Genomic DNA, 27,973 nt, shown 5'->3' on the forward strand with positions numbered 1-27,973 from the left:
ACAACAAAGATATGTTAATAAGCAACGTTACCAAGCATATCCCTCCACTTTGGAGTGGAGTGGCAAGACCCCTAGTAGACTTACGTCATCAAGCTAAATACTAGCGGTTGTGCACCCTGTCAGTATACAAACGTCTCTATCATGTGTGTGAGTATGGTTTTACGCCGCTTTTAGCAATATTCCAGCAATATCACGACGGGGGACACCAGAAATGGGCTTCACTCAGTGTACCTATGTGGAAACCGAACCCGGTGTAGCAGCCCAGAATAACCCCCACCAGATTATACCCCGGGCTAGCCCAGTTTAACCCCGGGTATAGTCTGGGACAGGGGTATACTCTGGCCTGTTACACCGGGTTCATGAGCCAACGCTTTAACCACAAGGATACCTCATCATCCCGCCTCTGTTAAGACATCTCATAAAAGTGAAGTTAAACCATTTTCAATCGTCTCGACACTTTGATAATCCCAAAACTCATTCATACAGCCGCCATATAGCTGGAATATTGCTGAGTGCGGCGTAAAACTAAACTCACTCACACATACAGAAGGATTTTTCTAATTTCTGTATCGCAATATGACAAGAGAGTCTCGTCCCGATAATGATTTTAGGTTTGTCAGTAACCTTCTCATAGATTTCACGAAAGTGGTTCACGTCTGACAAGTGCATTACTTCGGGATTTCCTCCCACATTACGCAGGTATGCCGTGATATAACTGGTATACTGTTACAAGATAAAATGTGAACCGATTTACGGTTACAGATGGAGTCAGCGGTAGACAGATATTTGTAACATATCTACAGATAGCAACGATGTGTTTATTATCACCGTAATACATGCACCGAAGTACCTGTAGCATTTCATACTGTGAGTGAGTGAATATTTGAAGTCACATGGGCAATATTTCAGCCATATCACCACCCAACGGAAAGCTCTGTGAACAAAGTAAATCAACATTTTTGCTCAGAGACCGCTCACTCGTGCCATACATAAAAATAGCATTGTTCGATAGACAACATAACATTACAGGTGTTGGTCAGGCAGACAGAGCTGTGTAACTCCTTCGGGTAGCGTTCGCTCGGCACGCCGAAGGCCCGGGTTCGATTCCCCACATGGGTACAACTTGTGAAGCCCATTTCTGGTGTCCCCCGCCGTGATATTGCTGGAATATTGCTAAAAACGGCGTAAAACCATACTCAGCCAGCCAGCCAGCCTTCGGGTAAATCTAAAATGGCTGTTGCCAAATCCTCGATCAACGGCAAAAACAACACCGGACACAGTACACAACCCTGATTCACTCCAACCACTTAAAAGATGTACCGTTTCATCTCACACATGGCTTCATAAAGACATATATGGATTTAATAGTGTTGAATAGGTCTCTTCAAAGATCAGAGCATAGTCTAGATGATAGAGAATGAAAAACGCTTTCTTGAAATCATCAAAGGCTGGAACAGATCTGTCACTATATCAATAATTATCGTCTTGTTACGGTCCAGGCAATGGGGTAGCTACATGCACGTCGTAATGTTTCTCCAATACATATAAACGGGGCATGAAACCTAGAGAGTCAACTATAATTACCCAGAGCAATTTATAATGTTTTGTCCTGTTACAGTTTTATACCAAATACAGTATGTTATCGGAATTGTTACAAATGTAATCCAAATCCAATGCAATTACAATGCATTGTCTTGTTACTGACGTTTTCCAAGTCCAGTTAGGAAATAGTTTATCTCTTTTCAAATGCGCATCACGTACAATGTAATTGCGATGTGTCTTTTTGCAGAGGTACACCTAATACAACGTAAATGCGAAGCGTTTTATCTTTTCACAGATGTACCCTAAGTACGATGTAGTTTCTCTTGCAGCAGTTGTATTCCGACCAGACGTTAGGTATCACGCATTTGATCTTGTTACAGATGTACTCAAAGTACAATGTAATTAAATTGTATTTCATCGTCTTACAGTTGTACTCCAAGTAATAACCACATATTTGATCTTACTACAACTGTACTCCCAAGTACAATGTAACACCATGTATTTTATCTTGCTACAGCTGTACTCCAAGTACAGTGTAATACCATGTATTTGATATTGCTACAAATGAACTTCAAGTAAAGTGTAATCACCATATATTTGATCTTGCTACATATGTACTCCAAGTACAATGTAATCACCAAATATTTGATCTTACTACATCTGTACTCCAAGTTCAATGTAATCACCACACATTTGATCTTGTTACAACTGTACTCCAAGTATAATGTAATCACCATGTATTTGATCTTGCTACAGCTGTACTCCAAGTACAATGTATTTTATCTTGCTACAGCTCTACTCCAAGTACAATGTAAACACCACACATTTGATCTTGTTACAACTGTACTCCAAGTATAATGTAATCACCATGTATTTGATCTTGATACAGCTGTACTCCAAGTACAATGTAATTGCCATATATTTGATCTTGCTACAGCTATACTCCAAGTACAATGTAATTACCATATATTTGATCTTGCTACAGCTGTACTCCAAGTACAATGTAATCACCATGTATTTGATCTTGCTACAGCTGTACTCCAAGTACAATGTAATCACCATGTATTTGATCTTGCTACAGCTGTACTCCAAGTACAATGTAATTACCATGTATTTGATCTTGCTACAGCTGTACTCCAAGTACAATGTAATCAGCACACATTTGATCCTGCTACAGCTCTACTCCAAGTACAATGTATTCACCATATGTATTATGTTGTTACAGCTCTACTCCAAGTACAATGTAATCACCATGTATTTGATCTTACTACAGCTGTACTCCAAGTACAATGTAATCACCACACATTTGATCTTGCTACAGCTCTACTCCAAGTACAATGTAATTACCATGTATTTGATCTTGCTACAGCTGTACTCCAAGTACAATGTAATCACCATGTATTTGATCTTGCTACAGCTGTACTCCAAGTACAATGTAATCACCATATTTATTTTGTTGTACAGCTGTACTCCAAGTACAATGTAATCACCATGTATTTGATCTTACTACACCTCTACTCCAAGTACAATTTAATCAGCACACATTTGATCCTGCTACAGCTCTACTCCAAGTACAATGTAATTACCATGTATTTGATCTTGCTACAGCTGTACATCAAGTACAATGTAATACCACACATTTGATCTTGCTACACCTTTACTCCAAGTACAATGTAATCACCATGTATTTGATATTGCTACAGCTGTACTCCAAGTACAATGTAATCACCATGTATTTGATCTTACTACAGCTGTACTCCAAGTACAATGTAAACACCATGTATTTGATCTTGCTACAGCTGTACTCCAAGTACAATGTAATCACCATATATTTGATCTTGTTACAGCTGTACTCCAAGTACAATGTAATCACCATATATTTGATCTTGCTACAGCTGTACTCCAAGTACAATGTAATCACCATGTATTTGATCTTGCTACAGCTGTACTCCAAGTACAATGTAATCACCATGTATTTGATCTTGCTACAGCTGTACTCCAAGTACAATGTAATACCATGTATTTGATCTTGCTACAGCTGTACTCCAAGTGCAATGTATTTGCCACACATTTGATCTTGTTACAGCTGTACTTCAAGTACAATGAAATTACCATATATTTGATCTTGCTACAGCTGTACTCCAAGTACAATGTAATACCATGTATTTGATCTTGCTACAGCTCTACTCCAAGTACAATGTAATCACCATGTATTTGATCTTGCTACAGCTGTACTCCAAGTACAATGTAATACCATGTATTTGATCTTGCTACAGCTCTACTCCAAGTACAATGTAATCACCACACATTTGATCTTGTTACAGCTGTACTTCAAGTACAATGAAATTGCCATATATTTGATCTTGCTCCAGCTGTACACCAAGTACAATGTAATACCATGTATTTGATCTTGCCACAGCTGTACTCCAAGTACAATGTAATACCATGTATTTGAGCTTGATACAGCTCTACTCCAGTTACAATGTAATCACCACACATTTGATCTTGCTACAGCTCTACTCCAAGTACAATGTAATACCATGTATTTGATCTTGCCACAGCTGTACTCCAAGTACAATGTAATCACCATGTATTTGAGCTTGCTACAGCTCTACTCACATTACAATGTAATCACCATGTATTTTATCTTGCTACAGCTCTACTCCAAGTACAATGAATCACCATGTATTTTATTTTGCTACAGCTCTACTCCAAGTACAATGTAATCACCATGTATTTGATCTTGCTACAGCTCTACTCCAAGTACAATGTAATTGCCATATATTTGATCTTGCTACAGCTCTACTCCAAGTACAATGAATCACCATGTATTTTATCTTGTTACAGCTGTACTCCAAGTACAATGTAATCACCATGTATTTGATCTTGCTACAGCTCTTCTCCAAGTACAATTTAATCAGCACACATTTGATCTTGCTACAGCTCTACTCCAAGTACAATGTAATCATTATGACATATCCTAACATCAGATATCAATGTCCGACAATGCCGATCGTTTAAGTAACACTTATTTTTTTGTTTTATTTGAAAGTTCAAATGGCATTGCAATGTCGGCATTTAACCAACATTTGATATCAATTATCAACTCCTTGTCAGATATAAATACATTTTCAAATTTACGAGAAAAACGTCAATGTTGAAACAATGTTGATATAACGAATGTGCCATGTGCATGGAGAGAAGGTAAATATGTATAACCAAAGAAAAGTTGCGTGTTCATGATCAGATACATAAAGACAAAATTCCAGTTTAAACTGCTGGTCATGATCCGTCACTTTATGTGGTCCACGGTCCTCTTACAGCTGGACTATTGCGGTTTTAAACAACTAGGAAATGTCCGAAAAAGACCTGGTATTCTTGAATATAGCCCATGTTAGATAAAAAAACATTTAAAATTTCTATGCAATTCAGAATAGAACTTAACAAAAAGGGTTCGTCAGCAGTTCATTACCTAATTGCTAAGTAAACAAATAAATATTGGATGTAAACAGAAAATGCATGAATATCGCATGTTACTTAATAAGTAAATCAGAGACGATTAAAAATCTGTGAACTGGCTGATGGTTACCAGGAATTCGAAGTCGAAGCCATATAGCGAAGAGACCAAGTCTGCATTCATTCACATTTTAAGTACAACGTTTAAATGAGTTTTCGCGATTTGGTAAGCTGTGTTCTGATTGGTCAGTCCAAAAGGTTAGCTGACACGACCATGTACTAGGTTTTGTTAGACTCGGTATAGCAGTGTAACGAATAATACTGAGCCTAAGTTTACTTAGACTGGTAGCGCTACGACGGTCGTACCTCCTATACTGGGCCTAGATTTTCGAAGCTCTCTCGGCGCTAAGATAGTCGTAAGTGCCATACATTAAGATTAACATACGACTATCTCAGCGCCACTAGCAAACAAGGATAAGTTGAGCACCGACCTGACAATTGACCCGTGTTATCATGTATGAGTGCCGCCCACTGGCGCTTGCCATTGTTAGAGAAGGGACCCAAGGTTGTCCGCGATCGAGTGCAGTGCGATGGGTGAAGCAAGGCGCAAGGCGTGTGCAGCTACGCGCTGAATCAATTTCCTCGTCATGTAATGTACGTGCACAAGCCTACATCTGCTCTACCTTTCACAAACCAAATGGGTTTGCTCATTGCCGTGCACCACCTTTTTCTCGTAGACGCGCTCTCTGCGCCGGTCCAACTTATTCTTGTTTGCCAGTGAAAGAGCTTCGAAAATCTAGGCCCTGTAATATAGACTTACGACAGTCATAGCGCTGCGATAGCTTTGTGAAACGGGGCCCTGATTCATAGGATCTCTGTGCTGTTTTCATTGTGGGATATATATGTGTAATGTGTGTACACACTTTCATATGATACATTGCCTCTACATTCAGGTCGGACTTTACCTGTGCCCGTGGCGTGCGAGGTGTGCGGCGACAAGAGCTACGGCAAACACTACGGCGTCTACTGCTGCGACGGCTGCAGCTGCTTCTTCAAGAGGAGCATCCGGAAGAGGATCTCTTACACGTGCATAGGTCAGTTTAAACTTGTGCAGGCCAGTTTACACTAGGCTTGGTCCGTTTATAGTTGTGTAGGCCAGTTTCCACTAGCCTTGGTCCGTTTATAGTTGTGTAGGTGAGTCTACATCAGCGTTTGTCTGTTTATGTTTTGAAGTAGGGAATTGCGTCAATGTCTTTTGTTTATAGGCACAAGTCCTGGTTTTTAGAGAGAGAAAAAGCAAATTGTTTCTGAACTACCTGCAATACTTCGTTATATTTTAAGTTTTCCATACAGTTGTATCTTGCTTGGAGACCGTCCTCCATCCAATCGTAATTGTTATTAAGCCACACGTTAACTTTTGAAGCATGAGAGTCAGATAGATTTACTCGTTGTTCCCCAGTAAACTAATGACCTCCATGCATATACGGGCATGCACACTAACAGCTGCTGGTTTCTGCCGACAGGTAAAGGTGGCTGTGTGATCGACAAGGCACGGAGGAACTGGTGTCCATACTGCCGACTTCAGAAATGTTTTGCCGTCAACATGAATAAGAATGGTAAGTCCTAGAATCCCATCCTTTGCGTCCTATGTGTCCCTAGCTTGGTAGTGGTAAGTCCTGGAATCACATCCTTTCCGTCTTGCGTCCCGCTCAGGGTGACGGCCAGTCCTGAAGTCATACCCTCTACGTCCGGTGTGCCCAGCTCGTGGTAAAAGCCAGTCCAAGAGTCACATCCTTTACGTCCTGTGTGTCCCGCTCGTGGTAAAGGCCAGTCCAAGAAGAGTCACATCCTTAACGTCTTGTGTCCCTAGATTGATAGGGAGTCACATCCTTTATGCCTTGTGTTCCTCTTGGGTAGTGTCCAGTGCTAGAATCACATCCTGTACGTCTTGCGTCCCTTTCGGGGTGGTAGTCAGTCCTGGAGTCACATCCTTTTAAGTCTGGTGTACATCTTGGAGCCGTTGCCAGTCCCACATTCACATCCATAATATACGGATCTCGGGATTCAGATTCGTTAGGGTTTGTTCATGCCTGAACGAACTCGCACAGAATCCCTGCACTCAGGAGACTGGGCCGGCAACTCGCCTTATGCCACAATGTCAATGTCATATACTCAACAATCGAAATTCCCTTTTCAGCTGTCCAGGAGGAAAGGGGGCCAAGAAAGAACAAAGGCTGTCGCAAGAATCCAGCTTCTACCACATCTCGCCGCACCGTTGCTATAGCGACGTCTACGTCATCATATATGCACCAAGGGGAGCCACTGGATGCCAAATCGGTGTTGGGCAGCAACGTGCAACGTCTTGCCTGGAGCTCCTACTTTAGTGCGTTTAAACCCGTTGTCCCACGTGGTGCGATACCAACATGGCCGACACCATATGCGATACCCTACTGGATGGCGGGGGCGGCTGAGGGGTCAGAGGTCATGAAGCGTATTGAAGGTAAGAGTACGTTGGCGTAACGTCACAGTGACCCCGTATAACGTGATTTGATTTGGTTTGTTGTTTAACGCTGCTCTCAGCAATATTCCAGCTATATGATGGCGGTCTGTAAATAATCGAGTCTGGACCAGACAATCCAGTGATGAACATCATGAGCAACGATCTTCACAACTGGGATACGATGACATATATCAACCAAGTCAGCGATCCTGACCACCAGATCCCGTTAGTCGCGAATTCTAACACAGATCTTCACGGGTCGTGAGATATAATAACCGCTATCACCGGGCTCGAACGTCTGATATATTTTATTCCTCGGAGCCAAGTATACAGTATTGATACTTGTACACGCCCGGGACGTCATCATTCTCTAGGCGGTTGGGTAGCCTTATGGTTACAGCGTTCGTCCGTCTCGTCGAAGACCAGGGTTCGATTCCCGAGCAAGGGTATCATGTGTAAAGCCTACTTATGGTGTCCTGCGCGTGATGTTGCTGGAATATTGCTAAAAGTAATACTCACTCACTCCTGGAGCCCGTTTCAGTAAAGACCGGGGTGTTGGCATAGCCTAATGGTTAAAAGCGTCCGCTCGTCACGCTGAAGACACGGATGGGTGCAACTTGTGAAGCCCATTTCTTGTGTCCCGCGCCGTGATATTGCTGGAATATTGCTAAAAGCGGCGTAAAGCCACACTCACTCACTCACTACAGGACCATATAAAGCTATGTTCGTGTGATTGACCGAGTGGAGAATAACGCCGCGATATCATAGTAAAAATGCCTGTTAAGATTACGTTGATCATCATCATTGTAACAATTAACACTCATCAGAGGGGTACACAAAGCCCGCAGTGTAGACTACCAGTTGTCCGACTTCCATTTTTGGTGGAAGTCGCGGTAGCTGAGCGGGTTTGGCGGCTGACTCTGTGTGCTGGCGATTAGGTGCCTGACTCTGAGGGTGTGAGTTCGAATCCCGGATGGGGCTCAACTCTAAAAGTACTAGAATTTGTACTTTATTAAGAAAGTGTAATCCCACATATAACATATGTTATCATTGTAACAACTGCAACTACTTCTCCGACAGGCTCCAACATCATGAGCGACCCCAACAGCCTGCTGTACTCCACGGCGCAACAGATTCTAGCCACGGCACTCCGCCGGACTCATTACAACCACATTTTCAAATCGCTACATCCGCACGACCAACTAGTTCTCCTCGAGAGCAAGTGGAGCGAGGTGTTCCTGTTTGCGGCTGCGTACTGGCCTATAGATATCTCCAGACTGGCCAGGAAGAACGCGGGAAAAGATGTAAGTACCATTCCATTTCATACCAAATACAATTCTCAAGGAATGGTAAAGAGAGACGCTGTATTCATGAAATCGCTCCGAGTGGGATGAGGTTTACCCCCATACTGATAGGTTAATTCACAAAGTTAAACTTGTTTGAAACCCCAGGCTTGGTTCAAATTAAATTATATTTATCTCTCTATTGAAAACATACAACAGTTGATGCAGTCTAAACCAACTTTTCCTGGAACCAAATATTTAGTCCTGTTTAGACAGAGGTCTGCATAAGTGAAATTATAGCAGGGTTAAAGAACGAGGAAATAAAGATAAGGTTGAAACAAACATTTCTCATAATCACAGTAATTTCGGAACCGTATATATGGTCCAGCGTTGACAGAACTCCCGTTTAGCCAGAATCTGAATGGTTTTGAGGGGCGGTGGAGTAGCCTAATGGTTAAAAGCGTCCGCTCGTCACGCCGAAGACCCGGGTTCGATTCTTCACGTGGGTACGACCCGTGAATGTCCGGGTTAGAATATTGATCTTCAGTAACCCATGCTTGTCGTAAGAGGCGACTAACGGGATCAGTGTGGTCAGGCTCGCTGACTTGGTTGACACATGTCATCGGTTCCCAATTGCGCAGATCGATGGTCATGCTGTTGATCACTGGATTGCCTGGTCCAGACTCGATTATATACACACCGCCGCCATATAGCTGGAATATTGCTGAGTGCGGCGTAAAACTAAACTCAATCACTCACATGCGTACAATATGTGAAGCCCATTTCTGGTGTTCCCTGCTGTGATATTGCTAGAATATTGTTAAATCGGCGTAAAATCATACTTACTCAGAGATTTCATCGTATGGTATATCTCCAACTTCACTCGGGACAGACAATCTGCAATTCCCCGTACATCAGCAATTCCCCATAGCTTGTACATCTTCCTTTCACTGCTTTACGAGGAACGTTCACCGCCAAAAGTGTTGCACCTCTCACCGATCTTTCCTACATGTTATTTATACAACTATCCCAAAAGCATCTCCAAATATATTTTACGACAGTAAAGCATTTCTACAGTTTTCATCACCCATAACTAATAACTTTCTGTTTATTCATTAACAACCATGATTGTTCATGACCCTAACCGACCGCCTCCGTGGTGTAGTGGTTAGAGCGTCCGCCCGGAGAGCGGAAGGTCGCGGGTTCGATCCCCGACCGCGTCATACCAAAAGACGTTAAAATATGGTACTTGTTGGTCCCTGCCTGGCGCTCGGCATTAATGGGTACAACAAGGACTGGTCGGCTCAGAGTCAGTATAATGTGTCTGAGTGGGGTATTCATGCTTCACTGCGGCATGGTATCTCAGTGGGCTAGCACTATAAAACCAGCTTAAGTCTGGGCTAGTACAAGCAGCCGCACAAACACATACACACGCATGCACGTCGTCATATGAGCGAAATATTCTCCAAGGCGACGTAAAACCCAATTTCACCTTCATGACCCTAACCATGGCACCGCCACATGTTTACTGACCTTCACCTGACCTTGTAATATTCCAGAGCGACAGGGACGATGACCTTGCCTGCGTTCAGAAGGTCATCACCACGTGCCAGACGCTTCACGCAGACTCTACAGAGTTACCGTTCCTGGAAACAATTGTTCTACTCCGGCAGGGTAAGTTCATTTGTAATCTTCAAAGGTTCAAACACATGATGGCATTTTTCCGGATTTGACTTTTAACTAGCTACAATATTCATTATAATTATATAGCAATACTTGTTATTTCAAAGCAGTTAAGACACGTGGAGGTCCGGGTTAGAATATTGATCTTCAGTAACCCATGCTTGTCGTAAGAGGCGACTAACGGGATCGGGTGGTCAGGCTCGCTGACTTGGTTGAAACATGTCATCGGTTCCCAATTGCGCACATCGATGCTCATGCTGTTGATCACTTGATTGTCAGGTCCAGATTCGATTATTTACAGATCGCCGCCATATAGCTGGAATATTGCTGAGTGCGGCGTAAAACTAAACTCACTCACTCCTCACTCACTCAAAGCAGTTAAAAGCATTGTGTGAATTGGATATACATGTATGTTATCCTAAATTCTACCATAACATTCAAGGGTGATCAAATGTGACTGGTTAAGTTTGTACATAAAAGTGGACATGCAATAGCCTACACTTTCTGCTACGTGTCGATTCCTAAGGTGAAACTGAAAGGTAACCGGGAATCAGTCTCTAAAGACACTTTAGTGTGAAACTAGCCATTCTGGTTCCGTTGGTATGCTGCGATGGCGCTTCACTGATCCCAACAAGGCCTGCACAATGGCGGCCTCCACTTCTAGACGACACGCCATACATTTACTGTAGAACAAAACAAGAACGGATGGTTAGAGATTTTCTTACTATTTTCACCGCTACCACAGCAAAGTTTACGTCACCAAAATGCCGCACATTAGAGTATGACAACGTTATTTAAGCAGTTTCGTGACCTGAAGGTCGTCCTTACATGGGCGAAATGTAATCGATGACGTGATTTGATATTTTGTGTCAACGCGCTATTGTCACGAAATTTTGCACACAATACAACGATGGAAGGCGCCATTGTGCAGTCCGTGCCGTGGTCAGCGAAGCGCCAGCGCAGCATACCCAGGGAACCAGGATTGAAGCCAACAAACAAGAAAGAGAGTAAATGAGTTTAGTTTTACACCGCTTTTAGCAATATTCCAGCAATATCACGGCGGGGGACACCAGAAATGGGCTTCACACATTGTACCCATGTGGGGAATCGAGCCCAGGTCTTCAGTGTGATGAGCGAACGCTTTAACCACTAGGCTACCTCAACAAGAAAGAAACTAAACAAAGCTGATTAAACACTGCTAAATGTCATTTACATATGAACGCATATGCATTCAAATACCTTCCACGCAGCGTGTAACGAATAGAGATTCATAATCACGTTTTCTTTCAAAGATTGTTTCTTTCTTCAGATCAGTCAGAACGTCTGTTTGAACCAACCAAAGTTGAGACACTTCAGGATCAGGCACAACTAGCCCTTGCACACTACGTCACACAAGCTCATCAGCATAATCCCGCGAGATTTGGAAAGATGCTCCTCACACTTCCTGTCTTGCGCACTGTGGCAGCTGAAATGACAGAGAAACGCTTCTTTGGCGATATTTCCACCTCTGTGAGACAGTTGATAAGATCGTACTACTTGTAGAGAAGACAGCTAATGCTTTAAAATAAGGGAGACAAACCATCACCTCACAAAATTATGAGTTTATCCGAGCGTGGCATAAGGTGATCTACAACGGCAGGGATGTCAACTCATTTAGAATTAAACTTTAGGAAATGAATGGGGGTAAAACAGAGTAATCTGATTGTGTCGGCAGTACCAATATGCGGTTCTTTTAACCGTTTCCTTACTTCTGGTTTGTTCGAGACTTAACGCTGCACTCAGCAATATTCCAGCTGTATGGCGGTGGGCTGTAAATACTCGAGTCGGAACAAGACAATCCAGTGATCAACGGCATGAGCATCGATCTACGCAGTTTGGATACGATGACATGTGACAAGCAAGTCAGCGAGCCTGACCACCCGATCCCGTTCGACAAGTATGGGTTGCTGAAGACAAATTCTAACCCGGATCTTCACGGGTCTGTCTTCTCAGGCCAATGTGAAACAAGTGACAGGAGCTCCTCGCGTTCCTAAATTTAATCACTCAGACGATGTTGTGTTTCTAAAGTTATAACAGTGTGCCTGCAATAACTTCCTCTCTGCACCCGCAAAAATCGATCGATACTTGTCCGTGTATTAGCATAACCAATCCGGAACCTTGTATCACTGAGTTATGGACTTTTTAACACGTGACTTGAAAGCATGGCTGTCAGTGGTCAGCGTATCATCGGTATCGCTTTAAGTCACCGGTTGGCTCTCCACAATATTCCAGTCGAACATCTTTTTGTCGAATATTGATATGTCGAACGTACAGTTGTCTGGAAGTAAAAACCTATTCCCTGCGTATTCCTTATGTTGTCATCATTTCGGGGTTGTGTCGAACATGCGCTAAGTCGAAGTGTTTTCGAAGGTAACTTCAACTTCAACACAATGGTGTTTGACGGTATAGCATGAAAATAACTTGTGAAATAATGTGGAATGTGGAGCAAACGGGCACCCATTACTTACAACATGGTCTGATGTGTCATGACTCGTCAAGGTGTACAATGTATGATCTTTGTGTAGTAATATTTGAAGTACCTACTCATGGTTGAAGACTGATGTGTTGTGAATTATCAACATGTACAAGCCTGTAGTAGGCATGACATCTGTATAACAATGTATGAACGTTCTTACCTCTTGGCTACCCCGAATGATATGTTGCTATAATGAAAACAAACCAAATGAACCCTTGAGCAAACAGGTAATATTACCCACAGCACTGACTTACCTAATTGCTCAAGCCTAGATGATCCGTAAATATACAACTTGGTATGACTTTTGTATAAAATGAATGTACCTGCTGATGTGAATAAAAAAAGTTGAAAAACAACCACTTGTGAAATAATCGCCCAAATCGGTATATGGGAGGAAACGCATAATGTTCCGGTACAAAACCAACGTGACTGTTGTCAGTTCTGCATTTACACGAGACGTATCGTGTATATTGTAAATAAATTAATATATATGTAATAAATAAATGCATTGATGGTATTTTCTGTTTTCATTTTGATGTCAGACGAATGTGTTCATATCTACTTGTCTTTGTGAGTATATCACCGCACTGAACAATATTCCAGCTCCACGAAGTCCGACCCAATCCTGTTAGTCGCTCTTTTTGACAAGCACAGTTTAGAATTTCAGTTCTAACCCAGATCTTCACGTGTTTACTGTTGCGTGAGCTCGTTCGTGAGTGATAATACACTGTCTGAAGTAGCACAATTATGAGCGATCAGTGAGTGGGTGGGTAACGGACCACTCGTTCATCAGACGGACATACAAATAGAACTCGTTCATCAGACGGACATACACACACAACTCGTTCATCAAACGGACATACACAAAGAAATCGTTCATCAGACGGACATACACACACAACTCGTTCATCAGACGGACATACACACAGAACTCGTTCATCAGACGGACATAAACACAGAACTCGTTCATCAGTCGGACATACACACAGAACTCGTTCATCAGACGGGCGTACACACACAACTCGTTCATCAGACGGACATATACAAAGAACCCGTTCATCAGACGGGCATACACACACCACGCGTTCATCAGACGGGCGTACACACAGAACTCGTTCAGCAGACGGGCATACACAAACAATTCGTTCATCACACAGAACTTGTTCACCAGTCGGACATACACAATGAACTGAGTCTCGTTAATTAGTCAGGCATACACACAGAACTCGTTCATCAGACGGGCGTACACACAGAACTCGTTCATCAGACGGACATACACACAGAACTCGTTCATCAGACGGGCGTACACACAGAACTCGTTCATCAGACGGGCATATACACAGAACTCGTTCATCAGACGGGCATACACACAGAACTCGTTCATCAGACGGACATACACACACAACTCGTTCATCAGACGGGCATACACACAATTCGTTCATCAGACGGACATACACACACAACTCGTTCATCAGACGGACATACACACACAACTCGTTCATCAGACGGGCATATACGCACAATTCGTTCATCAGACGGGCATACACACACAACTCGTTCATCAGACGGGCATACACACAACTCGTTCAGCAGACGGGCATACACACAACTCGTTCAGCAGACGGGCGTACATACACAACTCGCTCATCAGACGGCACACACTCACAACTCGTTCAGCAGACGGACATACACACACAACTCGTTCATCAGACGGACATACACACAATTCGTTCATTAAACGGGCATACACACAGAATTCGTTCATTAGACGGGCATACACACACAACTTGTTCATCAGACGGGCGTACACACAGAACTCGTTCATCAGACGGGCATACACACAGAACTCGTTCATCAGACGGGCATACACACACAACGCGTTCATCAGACGGGCGTACACACAGAACTCGTTCAGCAGACGGGCATACACATACAATTCGTTCATCACACAGAACTTGTTCATCAGTCGGACATACACAATGAACTGAGTCTCGTTAATTACTCGGATCATACACACAGAACTTGTTCATCGGTCGGACATACACACAAACTCGTTCATCAGGCGGGCATACACACATTAACTCGTTCATCAGACGGACATAAACACAGAACTTGTTCATCAGACGGGTATACATACACAACTCGTTCATCAGACGGGCATAGACAGAGAACCCGTTCATCAGACGGGCATACACACGCAACTCGTTCATCAGACGAGCATACACACAGAACTCGTTCATCAGGCGGGCATACACACAGAACTCGTTCTAGGCATATAAAGAGAATTCGGGTGTGCGTGTCTTCTTCGTTGCCCAGCTCTGACATCACGTTCCGTCCTGACAATCTCTGAGAAACTGATAGTTTATTATATAGGATTATATGGGATATTTATATAGCGCACATATCCACGCACTAGTGCATGCTCAAGGCGCTCCAGTTCCAGTCCATAATAACGTTCAGTGAGAAAATCGATATGTGGATTTTCGAGACGCTTCGTTCAATTTATCAACCATTACTCAACAATCGCCCATTGCTGGTGTGTTCTGCGGTCAACCAATGATCGATGTTGTAAGCTATAGTCCGTTTGGCTCAAAAGCAATATAACTCAAAAAACTAATAAACATATTATAATACTCAAAGAGAGGAAGAGCCAGGTGTGCGAGGAAGGATGGAGACGGCACAGCACAGGTAAATTAATCTGTAACTTTATTGGCACTTGTGCACATGCTTCTCGTACACCTGGCCGTTCCTCTCTTTGCACTCCTCCCTCGTAACAAATAGTGAACCGTGTCAAAATTTTAATGATAATTTGTTAAACAACTTTTTTTTATTTTTAGGACATAAATTCTGCAAAAACGAAAGAGTTAGTCTGATGTTTTGATTATGATCAGCGTTTCATTGAGTATTATATACTCAGCAGCAGAAAGAAAACGTCAGTACGAATTCAAAATTAGATAGGCACTGTAATCAAATCCTTACAGAAATGGACATAATAAGCGGATCAAAAACGTTTTTGTGTACAATATCTTGACACATCAATGAATAACGTTTCAAGACATTACGTGAACGTTTGCAGTCCATTCAGACTCTTGTCTTCAGTATCTAGTGACCACCACGAGCGGCAATAACTGCAGCACAGCGTCTATGCATGGAGTGCACCAATCGATTGATGAAGGCCACTGGCACCTGGAACCACACTCTGAGAAAAGCCTGGCACAATAAATCGGGTGTGTTCGGCCTTGGTGTGACATTATTCAGTCTCCTCTGAATTTCATCCCAAAGATATTCATTTGGGTTTAAATCAGGACTAAGGGCTGGCCACTGCATAATGTTGACACCGTTCTGCTGTAGGAAGTCCTGTGTAGCTCGGGCAGTATGGGCCCGGGCGTTATCATGCTGGAAAATGTTGTTCCGGTGACGTGCGAAATGTTGTATGACGTGGGGTCTGAGAGCTTGGTCGATGTTGCGCACCACTGTGATGCCGCCTCTTCTCCCTGGACCAAGGTTCTGGAACACCACAGGATCCACTCTCTGGTTCAGGCCTATTCCATCCCATACCATGATGCTTGCACCTCCCCATGTCTCTTTCCATAACACATTGGTCTGAGTAATATTCTAGTTCTGACATCTGCAGTTGATACGCAGTACCGGCTCTCATCTGTGAACAGAACAGCTCCCCATTGCCTGTATGTTTTGGTGTTGTAGGGCAAACTGTAGACGTTCACGCCGATGACGAGGGGTGAGGATAGGTGCACTGTAAGGTCTACGGCAATGGAGGTTCTCGCTGTTACGACGTCGGCGTACTGCATCAGTACTGATTGGTCTTCCGTGTGTTCCCACTGTCTGGCCTGCTCTTTCAGATACCTGCATGAAGGGATTCTGTACATGCTGTCGCACAACATGGCGGTCTTGTCGTCTTGTGGTCACCCTTTGTCTGCCAGTACGGGCTCGGTGTTGGTGGCCCGTAAACGTTGCTGCAGCTTGTAAATGATCCGAACGTTGACCTGGAAGTGATTGGCAACGGCTTGTGCATTGTGGCCAGCTTAAAGTCTTCCTAGCGCCTGGATCCTCTCAGCTGTCGTGAGTCGCGGCATCCTGTTTACGTTGTTATGTGCATGTTTCAACCAGGTTTGGGGGTGTACTTTATAGGGCTGGTCCTTGTGAACAGCACATGCAGCATATGTTGCATGAAAAACATGGAGAACACCGTACCATCTCCGGGATCAGGTTGCGTTTTTAGACCATTTCCTGGATTCCATTCTAGGTTTGCAAGGAATGTCTTTGCTCAGATTAAGTTGGAGATGTCAATATATACAATCATGAAATGGGTTTACAGTTATCCGTTTCTGCGAAGGAAAATTCCAAACTGACGTTTCTTTTGCTGCCTAGTATATGTTTAGTAGTTTTCGAGTTAGATCGCAATTCATCGGTCCGCTTTTGAGCCAAACGAACTACACGAGCCATAATGTCAGTGCACGAGGGCAGGTTATCTACCAATTTACTCTACCAGACGCCAGCACAGATTTCTGGAGACCTATTCTAACCAGTAATATCCATGATGAATGGGTGACGATGTGGGATCTGGTATTGAAAAACACACCCCATCCAAGACGTCGAAATGTGACAAGCCACATTGGTACTACCTATTCCTTACTTCTATAGCATACTTTCGCGTCAACAGTGCTAAATACGGCGTAAAATCATTCGTGTAAACACGCTGCTTACTTTGATAACTCTGAAACTGAAGAAGCCAAGGATGTTTTCCCTCAATTATCACAAGAACAACCCTCAATTGAATAAAGCAGTTTAATTTTAATTAAATTACAAAAATAAGAAATTGTAAATAACTTTTGACATGCGAGACATAAATTACACATGCCAGATAAAATCATCAAAATGTCAAAAAAGATCATTTATGGTCGAAGGGAAAGAGGACATGTGTCAAACAAGTCAGCGAGCCTGACCATCTGATCCCGTTAGTCGCCTCTTACGACAAGCAAGGGTTACTGAAGATCAATTCTAACCCGGATCTTCACGGGTCCCTTTGATATGAAAAATATATTTCTGATAAATCGTAAATCGTGATCAATGCAAACAATTACCGTACGTTCAGGCAAACGATAACACAAAGATATTTTATAACAAACATGAAACCCATCTCCGGGTTATACGAAGTTGACTAGCACGTATAATCAGTCATAACACACGTTATTCCGTGGGACCAGTTCCCCAAAGAGGTCCTTAAGTACTCACGAAATAAAAATAAAATGTTTTTTGGCGTTTATTTGGTTAATACTTCATTAAAATAGGTAGTTTTAACAAATATTAAAATAGCTATGATTTTCCCAACTAGGTCTTTTTATTTGGTCATCTAATCATTATCCAAAATACCATTTTACAGGTATCAACAAATTTAGAAACATGTTATAACTTACCTCACAATTAACAATGGGTGGCAACAACTACCTGCAGCACTGTTTAGACGCATTTGCACGTGCGTTGCTATAGCGACTGTACAATAGACAATCAAAACTATGAGTGTGTGTGTGTGTGTGTGTGTGTGTGTGAGTTTAGTTTTACGCCGCACTCAGCAATATTTCAGCTATATGGCGGCGGTCTGTAAATAATCGAGTCTGGACCAGACAATCCAGTGATCAACAGCATGAGCATCGATTTGCACAAATGGAAACCGATGACATGTGTCAACCAAGTCAGCGAGCCTGACCACCCGATCCCGTTAGTCGCCTCTTACCACAAGCATACACACATGGGTTACTGAAGGTTCATTCTAACCCGGACCTTCACGGGTACTATGAATGTACACGTAACAAAAGTAAACTTTCAACATGAGTACAGGCATTAACAATGTAATGAGAAAATCTCTAAATCAATTATTTGGTATATCAATTAGGATGAAAGACTGACTGACTGACTGACTGAGTTTGGTTTTACGCCGCGTTTAGCAATATTCCAGCAAAATCACGACAGGGGACACCAGAAATGGGCTTCACACAATGTATCCATGTGGGGATTCGAACCCGGGTTTCGGCGTGACGAGCCAACGCTTTTACCACTAGGCTACCCCACCGCCCCTAGGATGAAAGAAATAAAGGATGAATGGTATATGACTTTTTAGTCAAAAGTATATTATGTAGGCGAACCTATGGAGATAACATCTCATTTGCATACTGCAGCTTGCATCTGAAACGTACATTTTGACTTTGATGAAATTTCAAGGGGTAAAATTGCTCTCCTGTATACTTATCTATTTCGGATGATTTTACAAAAAGTATTGAAAAAAAAGTTGGGAAAAACGAGTCAAAGAATATTTAACAGTCAAACTTAAGTTGTGTTCAAAACTACAAAATAAACGCGAAATCCATTTTATTTTATTTCCGTAAGTACTATAGTGTTTCGGTTCGATAAGTATCTCTAGGACAAGTTCTCGATTTTCCAGCCTAACACATCTGCATTAGATATCATATTATGTTTTGTCATAATAAAAAGGAGGTATAACAAACTGGATAAAGAGGGCATGTACGGAACTAACCATGCATTTCAGAGGTGTAATAGATGTTGTTGTTTTTGTGAACAGGACAACCTATTTTAGATATGAGGTACTGGATTTAAAGAGCCCTGGAATTCGTCACATCTTGAGTGGACTGGAGAATATCATAAAGACACAAGACTTCAAGCGCAGGTTCTTCTTATGACACATTGACATATCAAGTTTTTACAGGCCTGTTCCACGTGCTTTCCGTGCTAATTGTGACATACTGGGCGTTTCAAGGGTTGGTATAGTTCATGGGAAGCCTGCTGCATGCATAGTGTGACAAATTCGTTCTCACTTGAAAACGATACAAGAACCAGGGCCTAGATTTTCGAAGCTCTCTTAGCGCTAATATAGTAGTAAGTTAATGTTATTGTATGACACTTACGACTATCTTAGCGCTAAGAGAGCTCCGAAAATCTAGGCCCAAAATCGAAACGTCGTGCTCTAGAATAGAAGAAGTTGTCATCCATATATACTTGTTCTATCGTGAACAGTTTCTTGTCGGAAGCTGTTCGAAAGTTTGGTGCCTTCGAAAGTTTGGTGCCCCACAAATCTAAATTCTTTGATTTTGTGCAAAAAGTACCATTTAATCCTGATATATAACCTGACATTCACGCCTTTATAGCGCCAGTATACCTCAAAGGACTAGTATACATATCAACAAGATGGCCGACTTTCTGCACTCATGTTTGTTGTTGTTTCAGGGCATTTACTCAACATTAACAGAGATTGCAACAATAAGAATTGTTATAACACCTTGTACAATGAAAATGTAACAAAATAAACAATAAATTTAAAAAAAAATTGAAATCATCAAAATAAAAGAACAATTTAACAATATGCCCAGATGTGCCTGAGCGTTTCTCAAACAATTGACAACCAGGTCACATATTAAACAAAAGATAAGGGCGTCAAAACCTGCTAAGCTAATAGTTCTGCATTAAAAGTTACTTGGAATTAATAACACCCCTTCTACAGTTCTGTTTTCTGTTTAAAAACAATCTTTATTTAACACAAGAAAACTCTGCCTGTCATGAATATTTGGTGTCATTAGGAGTGCTTATTGAAAGCACTTACAGATTGCTTGTAAATTTCAAGACAGCACTGGACATAATTTAAGTCATAAAACTAAATAACAGGCTATAGGAAAAAGCAGGGTGATAAAATTCATGAAATTCCAAATTTGAGAAACCCAATCATGGACTTTTTCAGGTTTGAGACACAAATGACCACAGATAGAGGGCTAAGATGATCAAGATGAATTTTGGATTCAAACAGATCAGTTGTCACAAGGGAGGCAACTCTGCAGAGGCTGCTGCTATGGAGTGAACCACTGGGCTACGCTTTCCCCTACAGATGTACAACCAGATTCACATGACACACAAGTATGATGCATTTGAAGAAGAAATGATGAAGAAATGAAACATTGTCTCTATCTGTATTGCCTTCAAGCTTTGGAACTTTGAGTTAACAACCGTTTGTAATATTTGTTTGTTTTCTTTGTTCATTTGTTGATTAACGCCGCACTCAGCAATATTCCAGCTATATGGTGGCGGTCTGTAAATATTCAACTCTGGACCAGACAATCCAGTGATCAACAGCATGAGCATCGATCTAGGCAGTTGGGATACGATGACATGTTTCAATCAAGTCAGAGAGCCTGACCACCCAATTGTTAGTCACCTTTTAAGACAAGCATGGGTAGGAAGACCAATTCTAACCTGGATCTTTTGTATAACATAGAAATATGATCCCATACGGATAACGACAAATATATAAATTCTTTGATACAATAATGAAATAGCATTATTCTTTAAAAATATCATTTACAAGTGATTTGCAACAAGGAAATATATATATGCGTAATTGAGTACAGATATACTCAAAATTGCAAACATCAGGATACTCAAAATGTCTACATGATATTCAGCAGATATGTGCCGTTCTCATAAATAAGCAATATTGCAGTGAGTTTAGTTAAAAAAGAAACACACAACAGATATGTAAAGGGGCATGCTGGTTTTCAGTGAAAACACAAGTAAAGTTGGAATAAAATAATACAATTATATAAATTTGAAAGGATTCCATATACAAGAGACGTAACTCTGTAACTTGATCTTCATGTCCTTATCAACACATTTCTTTCCCTATAACTGATGTCCAACCAATCTCACTTTCGCTGATTCCATTGGATCTCCTTCAGGCTCCTCATGTGGACGCGAGTGTCTATCACCATAGCACAGCCCAGTTTCCATTCTTGCCATTTCAAGCCTACTTTCATGTGCTAAAACCTGGGAGGACTATACTACATTTTGTCATATTTTAAATTTTGCCACCAGGCCTGATGAAGTTACAATGAAGTTGTTTCAAAATTCAAATGAAGACAAATATATTTTGACATGGCTCCAAGTTTTCAATCACCTCTCATAAATACCTTTATATATTTCAGAGCAAACTTTGAATCTCATACACTGAACACTGAATGCATTAAAGCAATTAAGATGCTGTTCTATTTTTAGATGACCCCTGCTGAGAGTTTCATGTTACCACAGTTGTGATCTCTATTACTGTAAGATTGAATGGCTGCAGTCATAGACATTTTACCATAGTAATCTGTCAGCTGTATGTACATCCATGACAGTCATCTTGACTGACTGACTGAGTTTGGTTTTTACGCCGCTTTTAGCAATATTCCAGCAACATCACGGCGGGGGACACCAGAAATGGGCTTCACACATTGTGCCCATGACAGTCATCTTGTGAAGCCATTCGAAATAAGAAAAGTGATCTAATTCCATTTTCATGTCAAGGGACACAACTCATGGTTTTACATGGGATGGTACAAATGAGCTTGAAATGGCAAGGACATAATATAGTGTTTCATATACCTACTGGCAAACAAGGATAAGTTGGACTAGGGCAGAGAACGCGTTTACGAGTTTACGTCTACGCGTTTGCAATGAGCAAACCCATTTGGTTTGTGAAAGGTAGAGCATTTGTAGGCTAGTGCAGGTGCATTGCATGACGATGAAATTGATTTTGCACGTAGCCTTGCTCATAAGACCCTCACATGCTCGGTGTAGCAAGTTGGTAATATTCGGATACATAGATATATATACTGTCGAAGTCGTTGTTTGCTGAGACAGGCCACGTGCTTTACCCATCACACTACACTTGATCGCTGAGACAACCTGGGCTTCACCCTTCGCACTACACAATGGCAAGCCAGTATGGCAAGCGCCAGTAGGCGGCACTAATAAATGCTAATATGGGTCAATTGTCAGGTCGGTGCTCAACTTATCCTTGTTTGCCAGTAGTACACACTCTTACCGTCAGAAGATTAATCCTGTGCCAAGCAGTGGTTGCCATAGTTACTGATGACCTGGGTACTGTATTACCCAGGAATCTCTCACACTTCACAATAAGAAAATTTGCGAAATTGATTTATAAAAGCAAATATATGAAATTGGAATACAAAACACTGATTTCTCACAACTGTGACACAACAAGAGAAAATATGAACAACATATCGGATTGATATGTCAATGAAAAATAATGATTATGTATTTATGTTTAATAACATTTGTTTACAAATATCACACATTATATTTTTGGCACCAAGAAGCATACTAGATATTGTCTCATCCTTGGATATTAATCCAGCTGTGACCGTGACAGTATGACCTTGAGAGGAGGACCGAAGCGTCCGAGTTGACCTTTTGAAGGTATCAATGTTTAAAAAGACAGCGGGGCCGGTGGGGTAACCTAGTGGTTAAAGCATTCACTTGTCACGCTGACGACCAGGGTTCGATTCCCCACATTTGTGCAAGGTGTGAAGCCCATTTCTGGTGTCACCCGCTGTGATATTGCTGGAATATTGCTAAAAGCGGCGTAAAACTAAACTCAGTCAGTTAAAAGACAGCAAAGCTTGTGAAGATTAGTTAATGACCCACCAATGCCTAACTTTGCCACAGCCATTCATGATCTACAAAAGCATTTTTGCTTAACATAATGTGTACCACAACTTTCTGTTAGAACCATAAACAAAATACAAAATTAAAACACTAAGATGTCGAAGTTGTTGGGACCTACATAAATACAGGAATTATCTGAGGTGCGACACAACCGCAAAATGTTGACAAAATAAGGAATACACACTTCCCAAGTTTTTACTTTAGTGTTTAACTGTATACATGTGAAAATCGTTCACAGTTTACATAAAATTTCAAGGAATAGTGATGATAATCATACTTCTGAATGGAGACATTTGATAAAATCATAATCTTAACAAAAAGCATACATGAAGAAAATGTTCTCTATATCAGATATTGCAATATTGATGCACTGATGATCTTTTTTATATCAAAACTAAACCAACACAGACATATGCAAGCCAGTTCTAAGGGACTGGGCCCGATCCACAAAGAATGTTTGTAGCGTTACAGGCAATCCTAACTTAAAGGTGCAGTGCATTATCAGTATGTCAGTGTATTGAGGTTCATTCCACGATATGTATCACAAAAATATTTTTAACTGTTCAGTGTATCTGACGATTTCAAATAATGCATTTTTTTAATAATAATACCATTTATACTTCTCCTGACTTTTATCATGTGTTATTTGACATACTTGCCAAATACCTTCAAAATGTTTCTGTAATTCCAAAATGTACGTCCACAAGGTAAGAACTGAATTCACAGTTACCTCCCTTATTTACTTTTATAAAAGACACAATAAAATTCTGTAAAGTAACTAAAACAAACTATGCCTTACTACTGTGTCCCAATTAACCATTGTTTCAACAATACCCAAAATCAGACAAGGCTTTAAAATGTGTGAAATCATTATTCCATGAGTGAGGCACACTGATTATAATGAACTTGCATATCTTGAAGCGTGTGGACAGGTACTGTGGACATAAAGATTTTGATCAGCTTGCACTTCTTGAAGCATCTGAATGGTTTCTGTGTACTAGGAGTCGGTAGCGGCGCCGGGGTAAGTATTGATGGCCTCTTCTAGACACTTCTTCGTCTGTGGGAAGCTGCGGTTGGCTGACTTGAGCTGGAGCTGTACGGTGATGCTGGCTAGGACGTCGAGGCTTCTCTGTTGCATGATGTGTTCTGCGTGAGACCCTCCGTGCTTCTTCAGCTGCCGCCGGGAGGGTCGAATAAGTTTGTGATCCTGGACAGCAAAACAAAAGTATTTTCGCAACTTTTATAGTAGTTTTTTTTCTTCAGATTGTTATCTTATGCAACAATGTGCAATAATCGAGCTTTTCACTGTCTAGCTATTCATAGCCTTGCTACTCATTGTCTAGCTATTCACTGTCTGGCTATACACTGTCTAGCTATTCACTGTCTGGCTATACACTGTCTAGCTATTCACTGTCTGGCTATACACTGTCTAGCTATTCACTGTCTGGCTATACACTGTCTAGCTATTCACTGTCTAGCTATACACTGTCTAGCTATTCACTGTCTAGCTATTCACTGTCTAGCTATTCACTGTCTGGCTATACACTGTCTAGCTATTCACTGTCTGGCTATACACTGTCTAGCTATTCACTATTAGTTATAACTATTTACAGTCTATGTACTCACAGCCTAGCTATTCACTGTCTAGCGATACACTGTCTAGCTGTATATAATGGAGTCCAGACCTGAGAGTGTGTTAATTAACAAGGCAGTAAAAGCCCACAGTGATGTAAGAAGTACATACTACCAATTTTGATGAACCCCTTTGCCATGGACGGAGGCCCCAACTACATGGAGTGAAACGTATATATGTATGGTGTGAAACCTCCATGTGTACGATGTGAAACTCCCATATGTATGATGTGAACCACTTTAGGTATGGTGTGAAACCCCCAGAGTATAACGTGTGTAAATAAAGTAAAACATGTATTTAGCAGGATTCTGACTCAATGTGTATAATTGTACAAGTATTTCCATCCAGTGAGTGAGTGAGTGAGTTTAGTTGTACGCCTCACTCTGCAATATCCCAGCTATATGGCGGCGGTCTGTAAATAATCGAGTCTGGACCAGACAATCCAGTGATCAACAGCATGAGCATCGATCTGCGCAATTGGGAACCGATGACATGTGTCAACCAAGTCAGCGAAACTGACCACCCGATCCCGTTAGTCGCCTCTTCGACAAGCATAGTCGCCTTTTATGGCAAGCACATGGGTTGCTGAAGACCTATTCTATCCCGGATCTTCACGGGTCATTTCCATCCAGGAACCAAGTTGATCATGTGTTCAGGCTTCACTTCAAACAATGTAAACCAAAACTTCATGCTTAAATCCCAACACTGTAAACAAGGGAGTGAGTATAGTTTTACACTGCACTCCGCAATATTCCAGCTACATTGCAGCGGTTCCTAGATAATAAAATCTGGACCAGACAATTCAGTGAAAAACAGCATGAGCATCGATCTACACAATTGGGTGTGTCAACCAAGTCAGCGAGCCTGACCAACCGATCCCGTTAGTCGCCTCTAATGACAAGCATGGGTTGGTGAAGATCAGTGTAACAATAACAAACATCTGACCCTCATCTGTGCCTTGATGAGCTGCTGTGTGACCTCATGATGTTGGTCCCAGTCCTCGCCATCTTTCTCCACACTGACCCGGACATCCAGCTCCAGGGCCTGCACATAGGTCAAGGTCAGTTATCAATGTTAAGGTGAACTCAAGGCCCTGCACATAGGTCAAGGTCAGTAATCAATGTTAAGGTGAACACAAGGGCCTGCACATAGGTCAAGGTCAGTAATCATTGTTAGGGTGAACTCAAAGGCCTGCACATAGGTCAAGTTCAGTAATCAATGTTAAGGTGAACTCAAGGGCCTGCACATAGGTCAAGGTCAGTAATCAATGTTAGGGTGAACTCAAGGGCCTGCACATAGGTCAAGGTCAGTAATCAATGTTAAGGTGAACTCAAGGGCCTGCACATAGGTCAAGGTCAGTAATCATTGTTAGGGTGAACTCAAAGCCCTGCACATAGGTCAAGGTCAGAGCATCAAAGTAAAGGTTAACACAATGGAAGCAAATACTGACCATGTGAATCATTGAAATGGGTCTGAACTTCACATCATTACACATATATAGCGATGTGTGGACATAACTAAACATGGTTCAAGTGTCAACATATTAAGCAGATGATACACTCAGGTCAAGGTAGGAAGAAGGTATGAAATTAGGTCAAGGTCAGCTGCATGTGACATGTCTACAGAGGTCAAGGACTTCCCAGCACAGTGAATTTTAAAATTTAGTTTCAGCTGGGCTTCAAAACCCAGATAAATTTTTAGCAAGAATACTAACAGCATCTTCCCAAGGTCGTACTAACCTCTTCTAATGGGGTGAGATGTCGAGGTATTTCTTCATCCAGATGAAATTTGGCACACAATGCGATTGTTTCAAACACCAGCTGTCGGAGGTAGAGGTGTGCGCTGACAATAGCCTGTTGATAACACAACCACATAAATGAATTCAAAAAGACAAACATTTGTGTCAAGATCATGTAGATCGATAGTCAGCAACGAAATGTAGATTATCATTACAAAATAGAGAAGTAACTTAGCTCAAAACATAAATAAAGTCTAAAAGGAATCAAAATATTTCACATGACTTAAAGTAAGCATTTATGTGTGGATTACTAACAAAAACTACAACCTGAATAGAGAGTTGGAAGCAGCCAATAATTAAGACTAAATGAAATATGTCATCAGGGAAACTCTGTCTTAGTTCAATAATCAGAAATATCGTCAACAGGAATCACTATTCATGATTATTGATATGAAAATAGCGTCATTGATTATATCATACATTAACTTCTGAGATAGAAAAAAGTTTTAATTTTCTCATACAATACACAAATTTATGACTTTATTCATGGTCTGCTTCTAAATTATGTTCAAGACACCATTTTGTTAATCATCCATGCAAAAAATGTCACCAGTCACCAGTGATGTGAAATATATACATTTCTTTCAGACATTTTGCTCAAAGTGACATCTCCCATATTTATCGATAATTGATCAATATTTAGATAACGATTATCGACCTCTATTATGTATGTCGATAGCCAGCATTAATGTGAATAGGGCTTAAGTCTTGTTTCTAAGTCTGTTTTATCAGGTTAATTATGAAGAATTTACAATTTCATCTTCCCCTGTAGCCATTTTATTAAGATAAATTCAGAAACATGACTTGCGTTTTTGTCCATGACTTTCTGTATGAACTCCAGTACTTCAGGTGGTGTTGTGTCGCCGAGTCGGTTTCGAGAAGATCTGAAGGTTGACATGTTCTCCAAGTAGAAATCGCATTTGCCCTGAAAGTGATGAAGTGAGGAGACATCTTTGGAGAAAATATATGCTGTAGTTGTATTGTTTGATTGTTGTTTAACACTCCACTATGCAGGGGATGGTGGGGTAGCCTAGTG

At 41.5% G+C, this 27,973-nt stretch overlaps 2 protein-coding genes across 2 annotated transcripts; one reads left to right on the forward strand and one right to left on the reverse strand.

Moving 5' to 3' along the window:
- The first annotated feature begins 2,554 nt into the window (after positions 1–2,554).
- On the forward strand, positions 2,555–12,282 carry LOC124268389 (nuclear receptor subfamily 2 group E member 1-like). The gene is made up of 11 exons (XM_046703356.1): positions 2,555–2,641; positions 2,912–2,977; positions 3,390–3,551; positions 3,867–3,932; positions 4,295–4,370; positions 5,952–6,092; positions 6,522–6,614; positions 7,196–7,498; positions 8,579–8,802; positions 10,341–10,455; positions 11,774–12,282. The coding sequence occupies exons 1-11, from the start codon at positions 2,555–2,557 to the stop codon at positions 12,004–12,006; spliced, it is 1,566 nt and encodes a 521-aa protein (XP_046559312.1). The 3' UTR covers positions 12,007–12,282.
- A 10,486-nt stretch (positions 12,283–22,768) lies between these two features.
- On the reverse strand, positions 22,769–27,917 carry LOC124268385. Its single transcript, XM_046703352.1, has 4 exons — positions 27,746–27,917; positions 26,879–26,992; positions 26,085–26,183; positions 22,769–24,713 (listed from the first exon to the last, which is right to left on the reverse strand). Exons 1-4 carry the CDS (start codon positions 27,833–27,835, stop codon positions 24,504–24,506), a joined length of 513 nt encoding a protein of 170 aa, XP_046559308.1. The 5' UTR covers positions 27,836–27,917; the 3' UTR covers positions 22,769–24,503.
- Between the last annotated feature and the right edge of the window lie 56 nt (positions 27,918–27,973).

Source organism: Haliotis rubra, unplaced genomic scaffold, assembly GCF_003918875.1.
Source record: "Haliotis rubra isolate DU_JTF1 unplaced genomic scaffold, ASM391887v1 Scf1377, whole genome shotgun sequence".
Classification (NCBI taxonomy): domain Eukaryota; kingdom Metazoa; phylum Mollusca; class Gastropoda; order Lepetellida; family Haliotidae; genus Haliotis; species Haliotis rubra.